Genomic DNA, 27,986 nt, shown 5'->3' with positions numbered 1-27,986 from the left:
CGGCGGGCTCTGCCTCCTTCCGCTCCGGCTTCTTCTGCCCCGCTGGCAACGGCGGCGGCGGTAGTCATGGGGGGGGTGGCGGGGCGGCGGAGGCGCTGGGGGGTGCCGGTGCTGCTGCTGGCTTACCTAGGTTACGTGGGGCTGGGGGCTGGCGTGCTGCAGGCGCTGGAAAGGCCGGCCGAGGTGCGGGCGGCACGGCGGCTCCTCCAGCAGCGCTGGGAGCTGCTCGCCAACCACACCTGCCTGCAGGGGCCCGCCCTGCAGAGGCTCATCCAGGTGAGCTCCGGGCTGCCCGAGCATCAGCTCGTATAAGGGCTTCTCCCCCGTCGCCGCTGTCCTAGCAGGAGTTGCGGCGTTCGCTGGTTGTAGGTGGCGGGTCCTGCGGCGGGTACGTGGGATGAATGGCAGGGAGGTCTGGTTCGCTGTTGAATTAGTCAAGTATGAAATAGGTGTAGGCTCTGGCATCTTATAAGGGAGGAATTCCAATGGCTTTGGTGCGGTACATTTAATTTGTTGTTTTAATTAATTTTTGATTTTTTTTTTTCTTCTGGTCTTGTGTTCCTTAATTAAGAGGAAATGGAAAAATCCTGATAAGGAGCCACCTGAGTTGCATTAGGAAAACTTCTGAGAACATGTGCAGGGAGGCTACAGCACATAAAAGTGGACCAAGCTGCAATCTTACTGAAGTAGCTATATTTTATGATGCAGAAATGTACCAAAGGGAATAGATGTTTTTTGCCACCTCCTAAATATAAGGTTGAAGGGTGCTGAACATTTACACAAACTATTCCAATTTTGGATGTGCTGGTGGTTGGTCGTGTACTGCTAATTTTGGTCTCTCTCTACCTCAGATAGGAGCTAGTGGAAAAAAAAGATCAAGAGGAGGGTGTAAGCAGTGCTTGTTGGTGGCTGGAATCATTGTGGCTGGTCATCAGAGCTCAAAGGACCTAAATCCTAAAATATAACTATTTACACTTTTCCCCCCTTTCCTCCCAGCAGAGAGAAATGAAAAATAAGAGAAAGCCATCCAATAGATAACTTTGTTGGGAATTTCACTAATGCCCCAGCAGACGAAACTGTGCTGATACCTATATCTCCTCCCTTGACTTTCTGAATGGCAAATTCTCTCAAGCAGTCAGTTGGTCCTATAAGGTTGGTCCCTTGAAAGCTACCATGGTATCTACTCCTATTGTTTGTATTGTGTTGTGTACACCCCCAAGTGTGGGAGGTAAATAGTCTTTTGAAATACCTGTCAGAAGGAAGTGATAAATACATCAGAGCAGACCAGCCTGGTGTTCCATAGAGGTGGCTGGAAGTTGACTTTAGTTCAGTGCTAGCACACGGAGCAATGAGTATGGGCCTGCTCTGGGACCTCTGGGGGCTTCCCTTGGTGAATGACAGCAACATGGTGATGGCAGTAGGGAGAAGGCAACTACAACTGAATAGGCAGCAAGATCCTTTTAATGGGGTTCTCGTGGATGTTTCCCTGCAGGATGACTCCTACTAATTCTCATGTGACTACCAGACAGTACCAAGAAGGAGAACCAGCAAATCCCTTTAGATGACCCATTGCTTTAACATGTCAAGTCAGTATTTAATTATGACCTAAGCAATCTGGATGAGGAAGATAAAAGGAAGTTTGGTTTTATTTTAGCATCTGTGCATGCCTTTATATTTTAAGAAACCATACCCTGTTTGAATAGCTTCATGTGTTATTTTTAATAACTTTCACAGTGAGAGATTAATCTTAAACAGATAATCCACAGGATTGCCTATTTTCCTGCACTCTTTTTTCATTTCCTGTATGGCACTGTTTATTTACTTTTAATGTGCTCAAAAAATGAGACTTTTTGTGTGCAGTAAATCGCTTAGTGCAGAGTTTAATACAGGCAACATCATTACTAGCCCTTTTCAGATAACAAACATGTATTTTAGGTACACTGATGATTATTTGCCAATAGAGAAGCATACAAAGAGTGTGGAAGCATAAAGTACTGAGTAAAATTTAATAACGATGAACTGTCTGTAACGTCAAAGCAATTTTCTTTTAGCCTCCTGGACAATTCTGAAATCTAGGTTTACTTTAAAGTGCATAGGAGCCAATATAGAATAAAATCCCAGTTTGCCAAAGCAATGTGCAAATACCATTTTACAACCTGTTTATCACTTAGTTCCTAGTTACCATCCACAATTGGCAATCCACTCTTCCAGCCCTTGCCTAAACAGAGAGCTCCTGTTTTGAGGAGCTGACAGAAGAGTGTGCTGTGAGGATGGGCAGGAGGAAAGGTGAAGGCAACCAAACCACATAAGGAGAGCTAGACAGTGAGTTCTTGTCCTGTGACTTCCATGGCTCACATCTTTCTGGGTCAGAAACAGTTGCCTAATTAGGAAAACAAAAACCAGAAAGAGTTGGTGATAGCAGACCAACAACAAACAGAGGAAAAATGTGTTAGCTCAGTGTGTGACTTCTGTAGCTGTGGGGCCCTGCTTCCCACAGCTGTTTTTCTGGCTGGCTCTATCCCTGCTGGATTCTGTAGTTCTGCAATTTTTCTATGTAACAGAGGGTAGCGCATATATACGTTTCATATATAACCACACAAAAATGCATGCTTGTGTGTTACTACCTGTGCGTAGGGAAGATTGATTTGCATTTTTCTTGACTTTCATTATTTATGGCTGGAACAGAATAAGGGACAACTGTTGTGCATCCAGTAACTTAACATCTACTCAGGGAAGGTGTGTTGGGCTTTGTTGACCTGTCTGTCCCTTAGCCATTTTTGTGACACTTAAATGAAGTCTGTAATGAAGTCAGTTGTTCAGAAAGAACAGGATCAGGATCAAACAGCTCCTGAGAAGCCACTAGGCAACGTATAGAGTGGGTGGTATCTGGTTTGTTATAAATACAATAATCTTTGTTTTAAAGTGTGAGGTCACATCAAAGGAAGCTCTGAATTTTGCAGAAAGCTGAAACAGATGCCATGTGGCAGATTTCAGGTGATTACTGTTCTTCGCTGTACTGAGAGTAACTGGACTCGATTGGGAAGGACGGAAGTACCTAAGAGTCTTGGTCCAGGTAAAAGTGATGCTAGTTCCACATGTAATAACCTTTCCAGCGAGTAAAGCTGCACACAAAGAAGGCACTTTTTTTATGGTCACATCACTTATAGCTGAGGTGTGTGGGATTGGTCCTAGACATTCAGCTTGATGCACTCAGACTCATAGAATCATTAAGACTGGAAAAACCTCTAAGATTGTCCAGTCCAACTGCACACCCATCACCACCATGCCCACTAACCGTGTCTCCCAGTGCCACATTCACATTTCTTGAATGTCTTGAATTTACGTTTCTTGAACATCTTCTCTCCTGTGAAGAAAGGTTGAGGAAACTGGGCTCATTTCACTTGGAAAAGAGAAGGCTCTGGGGAGACCTCATTGTGGCCTTCCAATACTTGAAGGAAGTGTATAAACAGGAGGGGGAATGGCTGTTTATGAGAGTGGATAGTGATAGGACAAGGGGGAATGGTCTTAAACTGAGACAGGGGAGTTTAGGTTAGATATTAGGAGGAAGTTTTTCACACAGAGGGTGGTGACACATTAGAACAGGTTGCCCAAGGAGGCTGTGGATGCCCCATCCCTGGAGACATTCAAGGCCAGGCTGGATGTGGCTCTAGGCAGCCTGGTCTGGTGGTTGGTGTCTGTGCATATAGCAGGGGGGTTCAAACTAGATGATCTTTGAGCTCCTTTTCACCCCAGGCCATTCTATGATTCCATAGTGACTCTTCCACCCCTTCTAGAATATAAGTCCCTGTTTTACTGCTTTGGTGAAGAATAAGTAGCTCTGGTGCAGCTGAGCTGTCCTCCAAACTTGGTGTTTTTGTCATTGGCTGCAGATACAGATTTAATTAGAGTTGCTCTGCTTTTCAGCATTTCTTTAGTTAGAAGATTGTCCATATGGCCAGACTTGCAATGCTGCATTTTCTGTGTTGGGCTGTTATTATAATGTCCTTTTTGTGCATCTTTTCTTTCTTTCTCTAACTAATCACTCAACACAGCTCTTTCCAGTATATATTATATTGTTCTATATGCTTTCTAACACTTTAGATGCAAAAAGTTACTTAAACCATGTCGTTTAAATAAACTGGGAAAAAGAAAATCAAAGCTGAGCTTAATGAAAATAAATACTTTTTCATCTAGCAAGATTTAAGGCGTAGTGTAAAAGACCTAATACTAAGGGGCAGGTCATGAACTAAAAGCCTATAGGTGGGTATAGATACTGTTATCTCCAGAGTCAACAGCTGGAGCCACCAGGTTAATGATGACAAGATAAGTAGTTCCTGTGTGACTGAGAGATCCTCATCTATACTTTGGCTTGCACTGACATTAAACTGACAGAGATTTTTCCAGCTGTCAGGAAATACAGCCCTGCAAACGTAGTTTAATAAAGTCATCTTGCACACAAGTGATACGGCGGAAGTTGACTGTTAAGGGGTGAGCATCAGAGATCCCTGTTGTTGCTAAGAGACTTAATGCAACAGCACTGGCTGTGTTGTGGAGCAGTGATATATCTGTATAGGACCCACTTCAGTCAGAATATCCATCAGCGTGTCACAGGTGAAATAGAGTTGATCAGCTGTAACTGCTTTTTCTAATGTGTTATCAATATCTATTATACTTGGGTTAAATTATAGCCAGCACACTTTTCCCCAGATCCATATTTGAGAGAAATTAACATACCCACGATTCTTTCTGATCAACAATTACTAAGAGAATGTGCAGACCCCGCTGCAGCAGTAAAAGTGCTTCTGCTGATAGAGCTCATTTAATTCAGCAGAACTAACAACAATTACATGAGCAAAACTGCATCTATTTCTTTGGGATTTTTGTTCTTCATGTGTTGTTTGTTTGGGGGGGAGTAATTATTTGATCAGGTTATCTGAAAGACATGAAGTTAAGAAAACTGAGAAATCCAGCATCCATAATGAATCTTGTGCCTGCTCTTCTTTCAGTTTGTGTTCAAGTAAGCTTCTACTCTGGGAGAGGACAGGGAATCAGAGTTCATGCCTGGGAGTGGTGTAATCCATAATCTTTTATGAAATTATTTTGAAGTTAACTGACCCTTGTTCTCACAATCTGAGATCAAGATTAACATTGTTTTCTTCTGATTGCAGCTAGAATTCTATGAAATGTGAATGGGTGTTTATATAGAAACATTGCATAGAATTTCCAGAGCACAAAGATTGTGTGATGATATTTCATCATTGCTCTGAATAGTAGTTTGGTGCCTTGGAAATACCTTGTTTACCTCATTGATAGACTGTGAAGGTGAGGAACTGTTTGCATTGTTTCAATTACACTTGTAATTGAAACAATGCTTTTTAATTACAATTTTCGAGAGGCCATATGCTCCCTGAAGAAGCTGGTTTGTATGAATGTATAAGCTTCAGCTAGGCTTGGGGATGAAGTTTCTTACACTGTACTCATTTGCTATGAACTCTGGCTGAAATGCCATAGTTCAGAATCACAAGGGCAACTGCAGTGACTGGAACTGTAGTTCATGAAAAGGTCATTCTCCTGACTGCTTTTGCAGTACTCTTCTTCAGTAAAAAGTGATTTGTCTCTCTGTTATCCTGAAATAAGAGACAGAGCATGATTCAGGAGAAACCAGAAGTTCTTGTAGATATGCTTGGAATGGTCTTAATCTTCTGTGGCATTATGTTAGAATCATAGAATCCTTAGTGTTGAAGGCACTATTTAAAGGCTGTTTAAAGGCTATCTGGTCCAACTCCCCTGCAGTAACAGGGGCACCTACAGCTCCATCAAGTGCTCAGAGTCCTGTTCAGCCTGACCTTGAGTGTCTCCAGGGATGGGGCATCCACTATTTCTCAGGGCAACCTGTGCCAGTGCCTTACCACCCTCACTGTAAAAGACTTTTTCCTTATATCCAACTGAAATTTACCTTCTTTAAGTTTGAAATCACTTCCCCTTGGTAGGACAAGGGGACGAGGTCCTACCACCATGTTCCACTGTGTTACTTTATATCTTGTTATTATAATGGAGGTTAAGTTCATAATAATCTAATTAATAATTTATAGAAACTTTATTTTCTTGCTCTAAACTTTATGCTTGTTTATTGTTTTTGTTTGTTTGTTTGTTTTTCTGTGTAGAGATGAGAAATATAGTCTTCCAGAGAAAGTAAAAATTGCAAGGAAGACGGTGTCCCCGTTCACATATACACGTGTTCGTTCCTTGTTGCTGGTTTTACACGCCTTTTCTGAAAGCTTTACCAAGTTCACCTGTAGTTGTGACTTAGCGTAGGGCTGAAGGGTGAAGTTTATGGTTGGTGTTAAGAAGGGTAGAGTAAACAATGTTTCTCCCTTTGGCAGCACTTGGTAATGAGAAGCCAAGCTGCAGCCATAAGTTGCTGCTGCTGGTAGAGGAGCCAACCTGTGATATGAGATTTTAGAAAGGAGAATTAAACTAGCTAAGAAAGCTGGAAGTTGTCCAGAGCTGATAACACAGCATACACTGTGAGCAATGGGGTGGTGGGCAACAATGGCTTAGGGTGCAGCTGAAAGTAAGAGTGAGTCCACAGTAAATTGAAAAAGAATAAACCTCCATTTCTCAAGGGAGGAAAAAGATGTAACACAGACATATCAAAAGAAAAGTGAACTCTAGACTGTGTGCATTAATCTGCTGGAGATACTTAAATAGGCTGTCTCATTCCTCTCTTCCTTTTTTTTTTTTTTTTTTTTTTTTTTCTTTAAGAGCAGGAAAGGTTTTTTAGAAGTGTAAATGAGACAGATGGTTTAATTTTTGCTATGACTGTAGCTGTGTTGGGTTTGTTAAGACAAAGCTGTATGGAATGGTTTCACAGGTGGAGTGAGACACATTCATTGTTAATCATTTGTGGAAGTACAGCCCTGGAGCTGAATAGGGCTTAAAGGCAGTCAGGCTGTGGCAGTGGTTTTATTTTATTTTAATTTGTATTTGTTTAACTGCAATAAGGAAAGTTATTGTCATCCTAACATAAGTTTGCGTTGTGGTAGAAATCCATAGCTTCCTCGTGGAGTTCCTAGTGAGAATTAAAGGAGGGGATTTCTGGCAGGACACACAAAAATAGGCTTAGATTTGCACCAGGATATAGTGATCAATCTAACAAAAAGCATGTGCTTGCAAGCATTAGTTTGTTGTGTTTGTAAGTAAAAACTTCAGAGCTGAGCGAAACCATGTGGGAGACTGCATGTAAGTGTTCTGAACCGTGTTTTATCACAGAGTTAGTCAGGCAGGCATCTGCATTTAAATGGACTACTGTGAATGGACGTCATGTTTGTTTTTTTTTTTTTTTTTCTAACCATCAACTATCATAATATTTGATGATGGAGTTAGGTTTTGCATGGCACTGTCAAGAAACAGAGCAGCCTCACTGATGGAAAAAATGTGTCAGCTTCCAGATGAATTTTCATTGACTCACGAAGCCCTGCTAATCAAGAAGATCCTAATTTAAAGATCCTATAGCAATTAGCTCCACAGAAACTTCTATAGAAGGCTCAAAATGTTATGTGCATGGTTAGAAGAATATTTGCAGTAGTCTCTGTGACCCATAAATTATTATGATTATTTTAGAGGAGAAAATAAGTACAGAGAAGTAAAATTCCTATGTTATTTAGCTTTTCTGCTAGTGGAAACCAAAGCAGAACTGAGTCCTAAGGGTGTTTTTTTCCTATTTTAACCACCTGCTACTTCCTTCTTGTACTTCTGAATTAGACATGTGACATTTCAAGTTCCCAAAATAGCAAGCCCAGATTTCACAAGTTCGATATTGTGGTTGAGCAGTTGGTGATATTAACTGATGTGTTAGATCAGACAGATATCCACTTTTGAAAAACTGGATTTGGGACTTTACCTTGGAATCCATCAGGTCTCAGAAGAACCTAATTAAGAGAAAACAGAAAACCCTTAGGATTCCACCCCCCACGCTCCCCCCAAATTAATGTAAATATAAAGAAAAGTAAAAAATGTCTATAGTTCTCAAAGCCATGCCAAAGGAACAAAGCAGATGCGACCTTATGTATATGTTTCAGTTCTTTCATAAGTTTTGAACCCACCAACCTGTACTTCTGTATTTTTGTTTGCTTAAAAAATATAGCGTCAGAGTGGAGTCGGTAGTTTTTCACTAGGAAAACCAGAGAGGATTCAGTTGCCCTAACTGTTTCTTAGCTGGGTATCTCCAATGTGTTCTATCAAAATGATGAACCACTTCTAATTTTTCTTATGAAAAGAGCACTAACCAAAAGTAGATGTCTAGAGAAGTTTATTAAGTTATGATACATTTCCCTAAGTACTCTCTCATCTTCTAGGATTTTGTAGTCTGATAACTTAGTGTGCCAGAAGTAATTTCTGCATATTAACAGCTATTTATGGATTCCTTTCATGAATATGCCTTTATTGGCACACCTGTAGGAAGTCAAGCTCCATCACTTTCACTGTGCTCGGAAAAATTAATCTTTAATTTTTTGGTCATTGTTGCTGTGCTTCTGATGTTGATTCCGGGTATTATAAGTATCCTTATTTCCACCCTCTAAGAATCCCTCCACTTAAAGGATTGCATCAGTAGCTCTTTCTATAAGTGATGAACTTCAGGTTTCTGACAGGAGAGACAGTTTATTCAGGTGAGTCTGGTTTGTGTGAGTATTCAGACATCCTGATATCAGATTGTACAAGCACAGTGATCCTCACAGCTTATCATGTTATCTGGGTGTTTGATAGCACGATCTAACAGGGAAAGACAAAAGATGTAGCCAGACGCTTACAGCTGAAGGCACTCTTGAAGACCTCCTGTAAATATGTGAGGTGTCTCATTCCCAGAAGCACCAGGCATACAGAAAGCTCAGTGTCTGCTCTTTGTCAGTGAATGAGTTGTGTTACCTTCCTTCTGAGCTGAATGTGGGCCATTCAGTGCAAGCACTTGAGCCTACCTGCAGCCTCTTAAGTGCCATGTTTCCTGGTAGCAGCATCACGTCAGGGGAAGTTAACACAATGACCTGAAGATGTTTCAAAACACTGCAATCAGGAAATGTGGTCCCCAAGAGTATAAAATAATTCTTGAAATGTCAAGGGAGACATTGGAATCTTCAATAGGTGACAAATCTGTTGCTTTCTCCCCACATGCACCCTCTACCCGTGAGACACCCTCTACTCATGAAACTAGGGTGTAAATTTGAAGATGAGGCCTGTTTTTCCTTGTGTAGCTTGTGATCTCAGCAGTCCTACGTTTTGTCTTGAAGACACATATTCCAGCATATAGCTGCTGGAAATGTCAACAGTCCTGCTCTCAGATAAACTTTAAAAAACCCTTTGCATACAGTGAATTTTCCATTCTGCTGCTTGATGTCCTATTGATATGAACTCAGCAATTGACACCATTACACAGTATCAAGTTTTTAAAGCCATAAGCTTAAGAACTAGAGAGGTTAGTAAGAAACTGTGACCAAATTTGCGCAAACAAGCGGAAGTTTCTTGACACGGAAGGCAGAAATCAGCAGTAGATGTTCTTGTAGGACGTCACATCACAGGAAGTGGTAAGCCACAGGAACCAAGGCATTAAATGCTTGATTTCACATCATTGCATCACTTTAGTTCTCTATGATTTGAGAACAAGAAGCTGAACAGTTGTAATCACCCATGATCTTAGAGCTGTTTCTTGCTTTTGTGTGAGAACTGGTAACTGCAGAGAAAGAGATAATGGTCCATGTAAAGATGCTGACTGGGTCTCTGTAAACTGCTTGTAATTCATAGCCATGTATAATTTCAGAAATCACTTATAGCATACTTTCACCAATAAAGAACAAAGAAGAACAAAGAAGAAAGAACAAAGCTTCTGTGCTTTGCAGACTAGAAGCACTGGTTTTCTTGATGGATATATAAACTACAACTTTATAAAGCCAATTACTGATGCAAATCTAACCTGAGAATGATTCTGTTATTATGACAATCAATGATATTATCACTGATAGATGCTTTATCTGCAGTTTTATACATGGTATAGGGATGGTGTTATTCAAAATCTGCATGTCTTCCTCAGAAGTGATGAATTTTATCTACTCCTGACTACAATTTGCATTCAAGGATAATTGGCTCTCAAGGATTTTCTTGGCCAGTGGGTGTGAAATGCTTAGTGTACGTGCTGTGACTAATATAGTTTTCTTCACAATGCAGTTGAATATCTTTGACTTTATTGGCATAAGAAAACATAATTAGATGTGGGCACTGCTAAAATGTCTGATAGCCTGCTTTTACCTTAATTCTATACATTTCACCATAGTGGAATCTGAGTCTTTCACAGGTGGACTGAATAAAATTGGGCATCGTACTGTTCCAGTCTAAATCTAACTTATTCATACTTACAGCCATGGGGTAAGGACAAGTTGTCCAAAACTATTTGGCTGGTGATTTTTGTATTGTTTCCATGTCACACATTACAACACATGTATTCCTCTGCAGTGTATGCAAAGGTTCTAATATGTATCACTTATGTTGCATGTTTATTTACTGCTCTGAGGATTCTGCCTTCAGAACATCCGATCTGGAAACAACTTGTTTTCCTATTAATATGCTGTAGGGCAATCAATAACGCTCTGACTGGGGCTTTCTGTAGGCATCCCTTGCCCTCCAGTCTCTCTTACACTTACTTATATGATCTACCACATGCAACTTCCTGCTGTTCTGTAGATGGTTGTTTTTTTTTTTTTCTTACAATCAGTACACTGTTTTTTGGCTTTCCTGATCTCTCAACTCTTTGGTCTCCGGGGCACAGGATATCTTCTATTAAAAGGGAAATGTTATGGTCCAAAGTAACTGTAGTTTGTGACTTTCCCAGCCAGTGCTAGAAATGCCAGTCACATGAAGTTGCTGTAAGGGAGTCTGTGGGATCTCATGTTATTATCTCTTTGCAGAGTATCATCGAAGCCTACAAGAGTGGCGTAGCCATTCAAAGAAACACCACTAGCCTTGACAGGTGGGACTTCAGTGGGTCTTTCTTCTTCTCCATCTCTGCAGTAACAACCATTGGTAAGAGTTTCCTGCCGATTGAATGGCCTTATGGGTGGGAGTGAAGCAAGAATGAGGACATGTTCTATTAGACACTGTTCAGCTCTGGGGGACTTCACGTTACTGGTCTATGTCATAGCACCATACGGTTTCTCAGTGGGTGAGCACATAAGAAGCTATCCCAAGAAACAAGAAATGTTTTTTTTTCTCAGTGCCAGTGTAATAATAATCTCCATCTAGATGCAAGGATAATTAGCTCAGTATGTACCTCTGTTAAGTTCCTCAGGTTTTTTTGGTTGTGAAGTAGTATTGCTTCAAGGTGATGCAATACTCCCTATACCCCAGAATGGCAGGGACCTCTGCAGGTCACCCAGCTCAGCCCCTGCTCAAGCAGGGATGCATAGAGCAGACTGCCCAAGGGCATGCCTGGCAGCTTCTGAAGATCTTCAAGAAGACCCAACAACCTCTTTCCTTGTACTTTTTCATTGCTTTCTCTGACCTAGCTCTGTCTGAGAGGTACGAGGTGAATTGTGCATTGAAGTGAGCTTTCTCTGTCACAAAGAGAGAGAGAAGTATTTTGAAAAGCTTTTATTTTACTTGCATTGGATGAGAGCCTGCGTGTTTGGGTGAAAGACCCACAGTTGGATAAATCACAGAATCGTAGGGATTAGAAGGGACCTCCAGAGATTGAGTCCAACCCCCCTGCCAAAGCAAGTTCCCTACACCATGTTGCACAAGTAGGTGGGTCTGGAATATCTCCAGAGAAGACTCCACAACCTCCCTGGGCAGCCTGTTCCAGTGCTCCATCACCTCACCTAAAGAAGTTCTTGCGCACATTTGTGTGGAACTTCCTATGCTGAATGAATGAAACAGTTCAGTTAAGTTCCAGCAATTGAATAATGCAAAGCCATGAAAGAATGATGGAAATGGGATGGAAGAGAATGCAAACAATAAAATGGATTTATGGACAATGTAACTTAATGCAGATACTATTAATTATTGTCAGTGCATATCCCCAGTCCCCCAAACCATTAATAACTTTCCCAGACATCTTTTCTCACTATGTAACTCACCATTATAAAAAAATGTGGGGGAAGAGAATGTGGTGTGGGGAGAAAGTCGTTCAACATATGTTAAAAAACAAACAAAACCTCATGAATCTCTTAAGTTACAACACACCTGTCAGCTCTCTTCTTTTTCAAATGTGTTTTAGATTTGGAATTTTCTTTGTGCAACCAGGTGGAGTTTTATTTTGAATTTTCTCTGACAGTTCTTGAAGATGCATGGATTTCAGAACATTAAGCCTCAAAGCAAGAGCTGAGACAGAGATGGTCGTGGATTGTTTTTGCTTTTTTTTTTCCCACTTAAAATTCCTGAACTAATTCCTGTCCAGGCCCCACCTAGATGTTTTCCTGTGTGACCTGCTGTAGGGAACCTGCCTTGGCAGGATGATGGAACTCGATGATCTCCGGAGGTGCCTTCCAACCCCTACAGTCCTGTCATTCCTGTCATTCTGCGATCTGTTCTTTTGCACGTGTTTTGTTCTGTGTGATGCCTTACCACGAGGCACGGGCTGCACCAGATGATGGCAGTGGTGCTGCACGGGCTGTGGCTTTCCAATGTGAAGCCCGGGAGCTTCGTTCTGGCCTCTGGTACAGAGTGACATCTGTTCAGAGCTGCTTTGCTCCATCCTTAATCCCGATTCGGTTCTAAACTGTCAGAATTACTCTGTTTTACTGCGTCCAATTTAAGTTAACAGTTCAGGAGAATCAAACTTGTCATGTTCAGATGTAAGGTTTTTTTGTGATGCTGGCAGAGATCTAGACTAAACACCTGCTTACATTTTACTGATGTAAAACTGTTTTTAGGAGACTTGCTAACAACTTTGTGATTGCTCAAGTCACCTCTGCAAAGACAACTTTGAACTGTTAGGCCTTGGGTTTTCTTGTTTAGGCTGTTAATTGACAACAGCCTAAACAGTACATTAACACTGTAGGTGATGGTATGTTGTAAAAGTGAAAAGCACAGCTTCTCAGAGCTTCGCCTTGAATCTAAGTTAGCTATCTTCTTTGCTTGTGCAAGTTTTTGAGGCAGTCACTAGTGCAGCCTCACTGACCTGAACATCACTGCCTGGTCTTGGTAAGTGACTGTCCTTCCCAAAGAACTCAGTGAAGTTCAAAGAAGTGATGCTCAGTAGGAAGATCTATATGGAAGACACAGCTATGGTGGAAATAACAAAATGGAGTTGGTTTTATTTATTTATTTGTTTGTTTTTGAGAAGGCTGTGGTGAGGCTTTCAGACTGTGTGGCAAGGACGAACTTCTCCCAAGCTGCAGGTACAGAACCACTGAAAGCAGAATCAATGGGTAGTAGTTCCAACAACTGTCTGACAAACACTTTCTGGCAAATGGCTTCAGAAAGAATAAAGCTAAAATGGCAATGGAGAAAAGAGATTTCAAAAACCTTAAGGAGGCAGAGTAAAGATTGTGGTGAAAAATCTGGAAGGTTCTACTCCATGTGTTCAAGCTGCTGCAAGTTTTGGTTGATTGGTGTTTTGTTCTGGTTTCATTTTTGGGCAGCTGATTTTTTCATACTCTCTCTGTAACTGATGCTGTTCTTCCTTGCTGGCCTCTTATGTAGTGTAATGTCTTTGAGGCTTTCACATCAGCGGTTTTTTGGTTTGTGGTTTTTTTGCTTTTTTTCCTTAATCTTCTCAAACAGCGCTGCCAAAGCCATTATCTTTTACCTTATTCCCTTTGCTTTGAGATGCTCTTTCCGTTCTATCAGCTCCTGGTTCTGTTTCAAGCTCTGCCTCCTTCAGAAGGCTTGGTGTGTTCCTATGAAGTCCTCACCAGAACTTCTCTCTCAGCTACAGGAAGGGATGTTACCTTCATTCCCATTCATTCCCATGGCTGGGGGGTATCAGCTGCTTTCCTTACTGACACTCTTGATACCCTTATCACTCATGATGCAGTCTCTTCTATGCTGTCCCTTAGTTCCACTTATATCAGTCTCATCTATTTCCAGTAGTGATTAAAAGCTGGCTATAAATTTTGCTTAGAAAATGCAAGATTGTAACTTGCAGGATGGACATGCTTGGTACTCTAATTCTGAAGATTCAAGGAAGGGATGTGTGTACCAAAAGTTGTTGTTTAAAGGAGGGCTCTAAGTCCAGGTAATTATTGGTCAATCTCATAAATTGAATGGAAGTGCAATTAGCTGGCAATTCTGCCCATGATAGGGAGTTGGAAATAGATTATATTTAAGGGCTCCTGTAACTTAAGCCATTCTATGATTGTAGTTTTTCATCACATGAGATTGACAGTCCTGGCCTTCTGTCAGTTCCTTCTCCTCACTGTTTTGATATTCTTCATTGCCTCCTTCATTACTGTATTTACATGTTATATTATCCCAAGTACCGTTTGTTATCTCATTTTCAATAGGAGATTTTTCTCTTTATCCTGAAGAATAATCTTGAGAGTAACAGTGAAAGTGATTAAGGAAGAAGCTAATTTTCTGTTGGTTTTATCCCTCAAACATCCTTATCTTCTGTTTGCTCTCTTCCTAGTTATCTTGGACTACCAGTGCACAGAGGTCAAAGCAAGTTCAGAGTGAGGCACAAGATTAAAGTTAAACACCACAGGGTGGTGAGGTTTTTTGTTGTTGTTGATAGATGGAAGGGAAAGGACTTAAGATTGAGGTTGTTTGTGCTTGCTTAAAAGAAGGAAGAATATTTTTCTCTCACAGCCCAAGAATCCAAGTATCTTAGGTGTGTGGATGCTGTTACCTAGTGCTGTGTCCCTATTTCCTGATAGCAAAGCAAGTATTCATTTGTATGAATTTAAGCATGAAATAAAGCAGTAAAAGCAAGGACTCTGCCTCTCAGTACAAAAAAAAAAAAAAAAAAAAGTGTTAGCTCTTAGCAGCAGCCCTTCAAAGATGCAAGTAGAAGTTGATGAGTGTCAGGTGGTGTTTCATATACTTTTGAGGATAATTAGTACTTCGGTGCCAATTATTCCTATGGAGGAAAAACAGCCAGATCAGGGCTGGAAAGTCCTGGCGCTCCTGGCAGTGTAGGGTTTTAGACCAACAAGACTTTGTCTCTAAAACTTTAATCCACTGTAGTGCTGACCAGTACGTGATGGAGCTCTGGTGCACTGGTTTCTGTCCATTGTGATCCTCTGGGAAATCCAGTTAAAACATCTCAATGTCTCAAAGTATTTAAAATTGGAATAATAGGCTAGGGTCACTTTCACATTTTGATCCTCTGGTTTCTTCAGGGACGTTCTCTGCTCAAGAACACTGCACCTTCAATGCATTGATTTTTTTTCCCTGCCCTGTGACATCCAGTAGAGCTGCTGTACAGGTTTGTCCAAGTAGGACACAACAGTCTGTGGGACATCACCAAGGGATTATGGAGATGGTGTTCCTTCCAATGTTCTCTGAGCTGTTGCCTAAATTCAGAGGAGCATATTCAGTCTGCTTCCCAGCCACATGCCATCGTGTTCTGTTGAAACTGAGTACATTACACAGCCTCCAGTATGCACTAGTATACTGCACTAGTGTAAAAGAAGGCTCCAGTACTCATCCTGATCTTCCAGAGAGGGTTTTAAGTCACAGACTCAAGTAGTGTGCAACCAAATGTTTCTGTTGCCTGTAACTCCATGGAGACAAAACTGAATAGTGAGGGGCATCTCCTCGATACCTACTAAATACTGGAATCTAAATGAGGTCCTCCATATTAGATGCAGTTCCATAGATTCTAGGCCACCACTGCCATTTTGTCTACCTATACTGAATTTAAATCTTTTTTTCCCCTCAATGCAACACATGAATTTGTCATGAATAAAACTTTCATTTAGCCTGAATGAAAGCATTCAAGTCACTTCTAAGGGGCACGCGGAAATGTTTATATCTTCAGAGAGGTGTTAGAGGAGGAGCTGGCAGAGTACTTCTTGCTGAGAGCTCATTGATTTGAGCACTCACTGAGTGTAGCAGAGCAGTGTGAAGTTTCTTCTTGTATCTGGAGATCTTCCTAACTGCCAACTGAAACATCTTTCTCTGGGCAATTGAATGTGTAATGTGAAGTAGTGTAATTGTAGCAGTGGTGTCCCTCGCTGGCCCAGCAGGCTTGTGGATCATACGTTTGTTGTAAGGCAAGGTACCTAGCTCCCAGGCTTTTCTGAATGCTTGAGTATCCAAGGCAAAATACCACCAACAGGCGAGACAGAGAGCCCTTCCCTGTTTCCACAAGAACATCCTTTAACCCTGGGATGCTCCAGAATCTCCCAAAAAATATTTGAATGCTCAAACTTCTGATAAAGTTAGTGGTTGGAGAAGTGACCCTTCTGCTGGCAGTTTTTATGAAAATGTATTTCTGTATTTTCCCTCAACTGCAATTTGGTGAGTTTGCAGATGTCTTTCAACTCACAGAGGATGCTTTTACTCCCTCCCTTCCCTCCCCCCATTCTGAGTGCTTTTTTCTTAAGATACTATTTTATGGCTGAGCAGTGAGAACCGGGTCCAAACAAGCCACCCATTGTCAGTAGCAGGAAGTAGCAGTTGCATTGGCCAAACTGGGGCACTGTTGTTGGAAAGCTGTTATGGGAGTGATGAGAGATTTTTACTAATTCTCTATTAATCACACCTCACTACCCTCCTCTTAACAAGTCTTCGGAGCCTCTGAATCCCTTATGAGATGAATGTGTACAAGTCCACAGGGCTGGATGGCATGCATCCCAGGGTCCTAAGGCTGATGTAGTAGCTGAACTGCTGTCTGTCATATTTGAAAAGTTGTGTCTGTCAGGCAAAGTCCTTATGGACTGGAAAAAGAGAAATATCACTCCCGTTTACAGGTAAGGGAGGGAGAAGGATCCAGGGTACTGCAGGCCAGTGAGCCTTACTTTTGTGTCTGGGAAGATCGTGGAACAGATCCTTCTGGAAGACGTGTTAAGGCATATAAGGGATGAGTGGGTGATCCATGACAGCCAGCACAGCTTCACTAAGGAAAGTTTGTACCTGACCAATCTGGTGGCCTTCTATGAGGGTGTGACTGCATTGGTGGATTACAGAAAGCCAGCTGATGTCATCTACCTGGACTTCTGCAGAGCCTTTTACATGGGCTCCCACCACATTCTTATCTCTAAATCAGAGAGATGGTTTTGAAGGGTGGGCTATTTGGCAGATAAGGAATTGATGGGAAGGTCACAGCCAGAGCTTTGTGGTCAATGGCTCTATGTCCAGGTGAAGGATGGTAACGGAGTCCATGTTGAATCTGGTACTCTGTAGCATCTTTGTCAAAGACATAGATGATGGGATTGAGTGCACCCTTGTCACGTTTGTTTGATAACAGCAAGCTGAGCAGTGCAGTTGATATAGCAGAATAAAGGTATGCTGTCTGGAGGGGCCTTAATAAACTCAAAAGGTGAGGCCTTTTGAGCACCAAAAGGTTTTGCACTTGGGTCAAGCTAATCCCAGATATGTGTACAAACAGGGAGAAGAACTCCTTGAAAGTAGGGGTTTGGGTTGCCAGCAGTGTGTGTGTGGAAGGCCAATGGTATCCTGAGTTCCATCAGGAGAGAGATGGCCAGCATGGCAAGGGAGGTGATTATCTCCCTCTATTCTGCCCTCCTGGGGACGCAGTTGGAATACTGTGTCCAAGTCTGGGGCTCCCAACACAGTAAGGTTGTGGAGCTTTTGGAGAGGGTCCAGACTGGGGCTGCAGTATCTCTCCTATGAAGATAGGCTGAAGGAGCTGGGCATATTCAGCCTGGAAAAAAGAAAGCTGTGGGAATACCTCATTGTGACCTTCCAATATCTAAAAGGAGTTCATAAACATGAGGGAAATAAACTTTTTACACAGATAGTGATAGGGTAAGGGGGAGAGGTTTTAAACTAAAGGAAGGGAGATTAAGTTTAGATCACCAGGGAGAAGTTTTTTACTGAGAGAGTGATGAGATGCTGGAACAGGTTGCCCAGAAAGATGGAAGATGCCCTATCCCTACAGGTATTCAAGGCCAGGTTGAATGGACTCCTGGGCAACCTGGTCTAGTACCAGATCTGGAGGTTTGTGGTCCTGCCTGTAACAGGGAGGTTGGAACTTGATGATCCTTGAGGTCTCTTCCAACCCAAGTCATTCTATGATTCTACATACAGAAATGTAGAGGGAAACTAAGCTGGGTTTACTGAAGCTGTGTAATAGAAGCACATATGTGAATGTGGATCATTTAGAAATAAAATCACTCATTTTGCATCTTCTAAGGACTGTAAGTTGGACTTTATTTCAAAATGAGCACACCTATGCAGGATAATTCAGCTGCTTTGATGAAAAAGGTCAAAGTACAAGCACTTTGACCTTTGTAGTTTTTGAGCATCTCAGTATATCCCTTGGGGCAGGCACGTACCAGGTGAGATCTTAGTTTGTGAGGAATGTGACACTGTTGATATTGTTGTTTGTTTTCATCTCTGAAGTTGATGCAGATCTTCTGATGTATGCCCTACAGTATTATAATTACCTTCATTCAATTTACAGTAATTCTCATTTACCCATTTCTTTGTGAGGTGTCTAAGAACAGAGATTCATACAGAATCATCAGATGACTTGAGTTGTAAGAATATACAGTATATACGATGACATGAATACCTATTTTTCTAGGCCAAAGGCAAGGTTTGATCATTTGCCAGATATATTTTGCAGAGTCTAAAATTTCATGCACTGTTCAATCAAACCGTATATCCTGTATGAAAAGCTCATGGAATGTGGCATTTTTTTTATATATATTTACAACAGTTACCAAATCTTTTAGAAATTGTCTTGAGCCACTGAGCCCAAGGGTGCCAGGTAAATCATATGCAAAGCAGGTCTGGTGTTGTGCTAGACTTCTCAGTACACATTGGACTTTCGTATGTCATTGAATGTGCTGTTCTAAATTAAATTGAATGTACAGCCTAACTTGAGATGCTGTCCATTCAGCAACACGGTGGGGGATCTCTAAAATCCTGAAGGTGGCTGTGCTTCACTGAGTGACATGACAGGCATCATTCTTTTTTCCTGATGTTTTTTCTCCCCTTCTACAGAGATTAGAAAGCCTGGAAAGCTATGGTTAAAAACAAACAAACAAATAAAACTTTCCTAGCCTTTATATAGCTTTTCTTAAGTTGATATGGAAGGGAAAACAGAAAAAGAATCTAAACCTGTGGAATGTCCACACACACATAGTGTATGTGGCTTGTATTCAGCCTTACAGTAAATGTATCCCAGCTCTGTACCCTGGCTCTGGGTGCATCTGAAAATCACCTTAAATAGCATGAAAGAGGAAAAATTGGAACCAATCCACTGAGATGTGGCACAGTCAAAGTGACACAAATCACACACATTGCTCAAATTCACTTGCGTGGTAACATGTAACAGATTTATTTGCCTGCATGTCTCTTGTTTATGACACCTGGCAGTCTAGAAATGATGAAAGCCAGCAGACGTGACTCAGTAATTACATATAGCGGAGGGAAAAAGTCCATAAGCTTATAGAGTTGCTCATAAGTGAAGAACACTGTATTGGAGTTAAGGCTGCTCTACGGTCTTAATTTAGCCCCTTTGTTAGACTGTATTTCAAAACAACCGTTATTTATGTAACAGCATCCCATTCTTTCCAGGGGCTCTGTACCTTCCCAAGCATAGACTGTTGGAGCCATTGCTTTGGAAATGCATTATGTGTTAAGATGTATGTTTAAACCCAAGTCCCATAAATCATTCAAGCCTATAAATATTAGAGCTGAAGCCATCCAGATTGGAGGAGAAAAAAAAAAAAAATAGTTTGTGGAAGTAGGAAGGAGGTGAAAATATTTACTGTAAGACAGTTTACTGCCAGACCTCTTTTCTGGTTTGGTTTTGTTTATTTAGTGTATGTGCATAATTAACTGTTTGTGGAGTCATCTCTAGTGGGAGGGTTTTGTTAGCACAGAGCTTGGTGCATAATGTCATCTGTTCTTGATAGTGTGTCATTATATGTAGCTGGTTGGTGATTTACTACAGTCAGCACGGGGTGGAGATTTGTGAAAGAATGGGAAGCCCATGCTTCCAACAGTGGATGTTTGTAGGACCTGCTTCTTTCCTGTGGGGAGCCCAGCCACTGGACTTCTCTCTTCTTTTATCCCAGGGTTGCACCACTTACAAGCACAGTAGCAGTGTGTTACTGCGGGGAGCACCTCCAGGTTTGTACCGGGCTAAAAAGCTGTGTGTGGCTGGGAGGATGTATTCATGGCAAACATAGAAGTTTGGCCTTGTGTATAGAGATGCACAAATTACTAATGAGCAACAGGGATTTTGTAATCCAGTGAAGGTTATAGGTCTCTAAGTAGCTAAATCAGTGTCAAAGTTTGCATCACATGCTAGTCCTTTCTGTGTATTAGAAACACTCTCTGAAAGAAACTGAAGTTAGATTTGATTTTCTTGTCACATAAACCACTTGAAGTTACGTTAAGTGTAGGTTTGCAAGTTTATGGGATATTTTAAAAATCAAGTATGGAGAAAAATTTAATGTTGCAGCAGTGCTGATGAAAATACGATGATCTGAACCATGATACAAACAAGGCTCTGCTTGGTGGGCAGCATGTTTTTTAGACCAATTGACACTTTTAAAAAAAAAAGGGGGGGGAAGGGGGGGGGGCTGTGGCAAACTTTCAAATGTACTTCTTTCTTCTTTGTTTGAAACTGAAGAATTTTACTTGGGCTAAATATAATTTTTTAAAATTTGTTGAATCGTGGCAAACAACTTGACAATAAGGAGCACTTGATGTTTGTGGCACAGAAGAGAAGTATAGGCAAGGAGGCAGCAGTATGTTCACTAGTCCAGTGGGACAAAGGTAATATTACTAAAAACACTATTGTTTTGATTCAGAGACCTTCTGACAACGATGCAGGATCACTTACCAGCAAACTTGATGCCAACAATGATTACAAAAATTGAACTAAACGGATGTTTTGCATTTACGTCAAATCCTAGCCAGAGCAGTTGGTAGGGAAGAGGAAATTCACTGGTAAATGGGAAAGGAACTAAGTAAAGTTGGCAGGGGAAGAAATGTTATTTTCCAACCTACAATAGGATGTGACAAACAATAGATGTAGTTTACAGTTATTTATAAAAACAAAAAAAAAAAAATCTTTTTGGAACAGTAACCTTCTCTAACTTTAGTAGAAGTTGAGGTTCATTTTCTAGAGGAGGGGAGCAAGCAAGGAGAATGTTTCAGATTTAACTCCTCATTCCTCCCTATCTAGGCTATGGGAACCTAAGCCCCAGCACTGCAGCTGGTCGAATTTTCTGCATCTTATTTGCACTCTTTGGGATCCCCTTGAACCTTGTCCTCATGAATGAAATTGGACAGCTGATGTTGTTAGGGGTTCAGCGTAGTGCCCATCACCTAGAGGAGATGTTTCACTGGAAGGTAAGCAATGGGGCTAGGCATATTGCACTCTTAAGGTTGGGGAGAGAAAGAACACTGTTGGTATTTTTGATCCTCTGACTGACAAGGATGTACCTTCTTGGCCAAAAATGCAATAATGCTCAGGAATAACGGGAAATGAATAAATTCGGTTATGACAGTCCTATGAGGTGTCAGATAAGGTAATTTATTAGCTGATGGAACTTCTGTGATTAATGGCTTCCCTTCCAGCAAGAGAATTGCCAGAGCCTTAGAGCTATTAACAATCCTAGGATAGCTAGTTTGCTTATCAGTCATGGTTGGAATTACTTATTTAAGTTATATGGGAGCATTTGTGAAATCAGCTCTAAAATGGTATGATTTTTGGACTCAATAAAAGGATGGCCAATTTGTGTTGACTGAGAGAGCCACACTGTTTATTTTAGTGTAATGCTGTGAGTATTTGTGTTCTTGTGGAGCTTGATATCACCTTCAACTAGAAAATGAGCTTTACTTTCCATGACATCTCCCCTGCAATTCTTTGTGTTGATGTTGTTTCATTTTACTAGATAAAAGCTGCCCTGCTGATGAAGACCTGTGCACTAGTAACGGGCTTGTTATTGTTCCTCCTGCTACCTCCCTTGCTGTTCTCTGACAAAGAAGGATGGACTTATGAAGAGAGTTTCTACTATTCCTTCGTTACTCTCAGTACTATAGGATTTGGAGACTACGTGATTGGTGAGTAGTTCTAATGTAATTGCTTTTACCTACTCAGCATCAAAGCCAAAAGTGCAGCATATCAAGTTCTCACCTTGGCAGTCTTACACCACCAGCAATCCACAGGTATGATGACAAATCTGTTGTAGTAGGTGTTGTACAGATTGGAGAAGGCACTATTTCTGTGATAGGAATGCCATGTGTGGAAGAACAAAGCAATCATTTCCGTGTCAATGAGTAACCTTTCAGCATTCAGGTGATCTATCTGTTGAGTGAGTGCGACACTAGACTGGAGTGCTGTTTTTAATCACAGCAGTCACTGATCACTTTGTGCATGCCACTGCACTAGCAATGTTTAGTTTTAAAGATGCTACTCTGCATTACCATTAACAGACAGTGAGTATTTCTCAGTTGAAACCCCAGATAAAACTTTCTAGAAGCAACTTTTGTCACTTAGGCATAGACTACCAGGCACCATGCACCATCTAGTTTTGGTTGCCAAAACATTTTGTCAGAGGAAATGGGTTTGGACCTATGCCTAATGAATTTGCTGAAACACAGGACACACCTTTTTGATAAAGACATGAACTATAAATTGATTCTAGAAACACATGCGCCCTCGAATGCCTGAAAGACAGACTAAAACATCTTAATAATGATTCTTTATTTTCATTTCTTTGTAGTGCTTGCTTGATGCTTGAACAGCTTAAAGGTGGTTAGCTGGTCTGTAATGCATCAAAGTCCTGACTAGAGCTTGTATAGACACATTTAAACTAGCTTTAATCATGTTAGCTTGGGCAAGGGTATCCAAATGGAGCTTAACAAAAGCTAGCCACAACATTCTATAGATGTTTCTGAACTCTGCTACAGCAAATTTCACTCTGTTTCTGGTTGATTTTGAGGCTCCTCTTTAGTACACTCTCTCACTTCCAGATGTGCTTTACCTATGCGTACCTTTGTACTACCATAAATACATTGGTTCATATAGGAATAAGTGAATACATGTCAGTGACCTGTGGTATGTAAAGACCAGACAACTTTGGCCTCACAATCTTGTATTTGTGATTTATGACTCAGTATAAAACTAAGTAAAGCCAGGGCATGCGTTCACGCTTTATTTTGTGACTTCCACACTGTCTCCCCAATTAGTGTGATCCCTGGCACTGTCTGGATCAGGTACAATTTGGGGAGTATCACATCTTGGCAGTTAATGCCCATTGTCCCCTTTTGACACAGCTGCCCTGTCTTTGGTGAAATATAAGCCAGACAACAGCACTTCAATTTGGAGTTATAAAACTGGCTATAGAGCACACTATTTAGTAATATTGATGTAGCTTCTACTCACTCTGAAATCTATTAATTTACATTCAGTAAGCCCTTATATCAGAAGCATTTTACTTTGTAGGTCCTAAACTGCTTCTCAACTTCTCCTCCCCAAGACCTCATATATCAGATTATCTTCTAGGAAGACTCAAATAGTCATTTTCTCTTATTTTCATTTATTATTTAGAAGGTAATAATTTTTATACCTTTTGAACCTGGCATTTGTGGAAGGTGCTTGTTTGCAGGTGAGTATAATACTCTCTATGACACATGTTCACCTTGTAATAGTAAGCCAGCACAAAGAGCAGTTAGGACATACGTGGTTGGTAAAGCCCAAGCATTTTTCAGCTACTAGTAGTAATCTCAAAATGCCTTGCAATTCCATTATATTGAAAATAAAATAAAATTAAAATTAAAATGCAGAATCAGTGGGTGCAATGTAGTTCCTCTAACCAGTTGCTACTTGCATAGTCTTATAGACCCTAACAGTTCAAGGACAGCAGTTTGGGACTCACCAGTCATGGCAGGCAATGACAGCATAGAAGTAGTACATGCAACTGGTCACAGATGATAAACACCCAAAACCTGCCTCTGTGGACATCCTTTATCAACCTAGCCCTATGTATAAGTTTCACTGGGACTCAGTTACAGGATGTGAGCTCCAGGCTTACGGAGGCACTGTGTCATATGTCACCTCCTCACACCCTGTCCCCAGAAAATCACGTGCCCTATAATATCTGTCATGCTGCAGGTATTCACTTACAGAGTTACAAACTTTTTTCAGTAAAGAAAATAAATAATGAAATCTGACAAGCAGTGGAGAAGAGTACAAGCAGAGAATGCTGCAACTGGTTTGTATCTTGTAACTCTCTTGAGGTTTTTAATCGTCCCAGCCTGCTCTACAAATACAGCCCAGTCACTTCGTAAGACTAAGCTCATTACTTTATTTTTTACTATTATTTTTAGTATTGCTATAGACGCTATTCTAGCACATAGAAGTGTCTTAGTACTAAACACTGTGGGAATGCAAACCAAAATGTGACTCTGCTCCAGAAGGATCACTGACTTTTTAACTGAGCAATCAGACAACATGAACAGATAACATAATATAAAGCTGTCTTTAAAGAAAGCTTACAAGCAGGAGGTGGACCCAATTTTTTTACAGTCTGATAGTGACAGGACAAAGGGGAGAGGCTTTAAACTAAAAGAGGGGAGATTTAGGTAAGATGTTAAGAAGAAATTCTTTACTCAGGAGGTGATAAGGTTTAGACTGCCTGGAGGGGTTGTTGATGTCCCATCTCTGGAGTTATTCAAAGCCAGGTTGGATGGGGTCCTGGGCAGCCTGATCTGATGGGTGGCAGCCCTGCCCATGGCAGGGAGTTGAAACTGGATGATCTGTAATGTCCTTTCCAATCTAAGACATTCTGTGATTCTAAGGTTTGGCTGTAGTTAGAAGTTTTTGGGCTGCTTTGTTTCCCTTCCCTCACCTTAGGCCAGGCTCTGCTTGCAGGAAATCCCTGTTAGATACTAATACAATATTGTAAAGCTGAGTGAGTGATGTGTGAAAAAAAAGAAACTGCACAAATGTGGACAGTTTAACTTACAAACAGCTCTGATTTGGGGGTTATTTTTTCATTATTTATCTTACTATTTCTTAGTCCTACATAGGTAGGAATTGCTAATATTACACCATATTTATCTCCTTTCCCTCTGCTTTACATGAAATGCCTTCTTTGAGGCAGTCTTCACCCAATGTCAAAATGTTTGTGATGATTCTTTTGTAGGGATGAACCCAGACCGCACCTATCCAAGCTGGTACAAGAATGTAATCTCCCTTTGGATCCTCTTTGGGATGGCCTGGCTTGCACTGATTATCAAATGTTGCATCAACTTACTGGAGAGCTCCAGTGACTTCTGTCAGTGCAACAGGAAGAGCATAGAGTTGCCAGAAGATGTAATGGATGACAGCAAAAAGAATATGACAGGACTACACAATGTGGAGACCTGCAATGACAAAGACACAAAAGCAGGAGGACCAGGTGGATGTCACACCCACACAGATTCTACGGAAGCACTTTAGAGGAGAAACATACCTTTGGTGTCTCTCACATTCCAATACACCAGAGATCACTGCTTAGAAATGTGGGAATGGAGCTGCGCTGATGTTCACGCTGGGATGTAAACCTGCTTGTTGAGTGTGAAATGCTTCTATTCTGAATTGAAAATAGCAGCAAAATATCTCATTTGTAGTATTACCAAGAAGACTCTTGACCTACCAAAAGTAGATTTTTTTTCAGAGATAATACCTACATTCCCATCTCAATATGAGGTAAACTTTGGTATCTGCACCCAGCACTGCCCACTGTCTTTTTCTTTGCAAACCAAGTTAATGTAGCCTCCAAATGTATATATGGTATTTTGCAAATACCACAACTAGAAAAGGAAGCATAACTTAATACACAAAGCAAATTGTATGTTGCCAAAAGGCTCAGTGGAAAAATATTCTTTTAAACAAGCTGGCAGTGACTACAGATGATCTCCATCGCTATGTGTTTGTTCTTGCCAAAGGTGGTAATATATTTTTGCTATCTGATCATTTGTACATGAATAGCAATGAGGCAGAGATTGTAGAGGTGCCTAATAGAAATCGAATGTTTAGTTTTGTTAGGGAAATTTCTACATCAGAGGTCCACTAATATTAGAGAAGATAGTAGGCAGTTATTTTTTTTTCTATTCCAAAGCTTATGCAGAATCATCCTTCGATAAGTATTATGTAGATTAGATATCATCTAAATGCAACAGTTCATTTAGATGCATTTTCTTCTTTTTCATGTTTGTTGGAAAAGGAAAAAGAGTCAAGAGCTGCTTTAATCAAAAAACAAACTTAAGTGCCTTCAACATGATCAGCAAAGATGCTCTTATCAGGAGCTTCACATGGCATAAATGAATACTGTATTTGCTTGTTTAGGTTTGTTTTTATAAGCACAACTGTAATGCAAAACCTGATCATTTGGAACTTCTGTCAATCATGAACTTAAAAGTTTTAAATATTTCCTTAAGTTCTCAGAAATGTTGAAAAATTATGCCATTTTAAGAGGCCCGACAGAGTCTAACTCCTGCTGCGATTCATATACCAATATCTGTCTTGTTTTCTTATTCCTGTTATGGTATTTGCATCCAAGAGCAAGTAGCATGACTAACTTCGAATGCTTGACCATAGGACTAAACCAGAAGGAAGCGTTTGTGTGAGCCTAAGCTTCTGCATTGGTCCTAGATCCTCACACAGAGAGAAGAAAGTGGGCAGAAAGCATAAGCTGTTGGAGCATGATGCCCATGAATTAGGAATATACATACCTGGGCTTCCAGCAATGCAGTGAGTGAAAATTTCAGTCTTTGGGAAGACAAGTTATGGAAAACATATCATGGAAAAAAATAGTTTCCCAAGTACACCAGTCTGAGCTTCAGTACGTTGTGGAATTCATTGTAAAAGAAAACGCAAGAAAGTAATCTGGAAGATCAAATTAAGACTGTCAGCCTTTTTGTCATCAGCTTTTTGCTAACTGTGTAGTGGTAAACGTTCTCTCGTGTACTTTTTCAATAGACAGCAAGAGGTAAGAAAGATAGTTAGTGGAAATTTCAAGTTGTATTTGGGAAAATGATGCAAAATAAATAAAACTGATTTTTTTTTTTTTAATATTGGATAATTCCTTAAAAGCTTTCTGCAAAATCTTTTCTGCTTTCCTATGTTTGTTCTCCTGTGTTTTGTATTTTCATTGTTGGATGTGCAATTTAGTTTTTACTGATGTTCATAATGGGTAGCCCACAGTAAGGCTAAAGTAGAGTTTTTTAAACCTATGTGAATCACAATTCTACAGCGTAAAGTGTGATACTCTTTTGCATCACCTTCCAGGTACGAAACTCAGCAAATATTTCAGTATCATAAAAGCCAGATGTCCAGGGGATAATAGGAGTTTCTGCTGTCAAGGATGAGAATGGCTGTGCTAAATCTATTTAAGGTTTAATTTGAAATATCACAGCTCTGGGAATTTTTACTGACTCTGCTCTTGCACAAAAAGGCTTAGCTTGAGAAGAGTTTCCTCTATTCAATTTAAATGTCTATTATATTAATCCCATGCATTTCAAAACTACTGTGTGTTTGTAGTTTGTGAGTGAGGTGTTCATAAGATCTCTAGAGATTTGGGCACCCCATTCCTACTGAAGTATAAATGGCTCCATGCCTTAGGACCGCTAATATAGCTTATGAGAGCTGAAAGGAGGAAGAACTTCAGAAGTAGTCCTGAAGAAGGAGAGAAAAAAAAAAAAAAAAAAAAAAGAGTAATCTTTCATGGATCTTAGTGCTTCCACTGTATGTCAAGGTTCATCAACAAACCTAAGCATGGGGCTGGGTCTCAAAGTGATTCAATATCTGTACCAGCAAACCTTACTGATTCACTTCCTTCTTCAGTTGTGCTGATCTCTTGCCC

General features: G+C 40.7%; 1 protein-coding gene across 1 annotated transcript; it reads left to right on the top strand.

The window, feature by feature from the left end:
* Nucleotides 1–66: 66 nt before the first annotated feature.
* Nucleotides 67–27,192, top strand: KCNK17 (potassium two pore domain channel subfamily K member 17). Its single transcript, XM_048935731.1, has 5 exons — nt 67–276; nt 10,953–11,067; nt 21,320–21,486; nt 22,032–22,200; nt 25,287–27,192. The coding sequence occupies exons 1-5, from the start codon at nt 67–69 to the stop codon at nt 25,580–25,582; spliced, it is 957 nt and encodes a 318-aa protein (XP_048791688.1). The 3' UTR covers nt 25,583–27,192.
* Nucleotides 27,193–27,986: the final 794 nt, after the last annotated feature.

The sequence above is a fragment of the Lagopus muta genome, chromosome 2 (assembly GCF_023343835.1).
Source record: "Lagopus muta isolate bLagMut1 chromosome 2, bLagMut1 primary, whole genome shotgun sequence".
In the NCBI taxonomy this organism is placed as follows: Eukaryota; Metazoa; Chordata; class Aves; order Galliformes; family Phasianidae; genus Lagopus; species Lagopus muta.
Note: the sequence above shows the minus strand (reverse complement) of the source record. Positions and strands in the feature narration are given on the sequence as shown.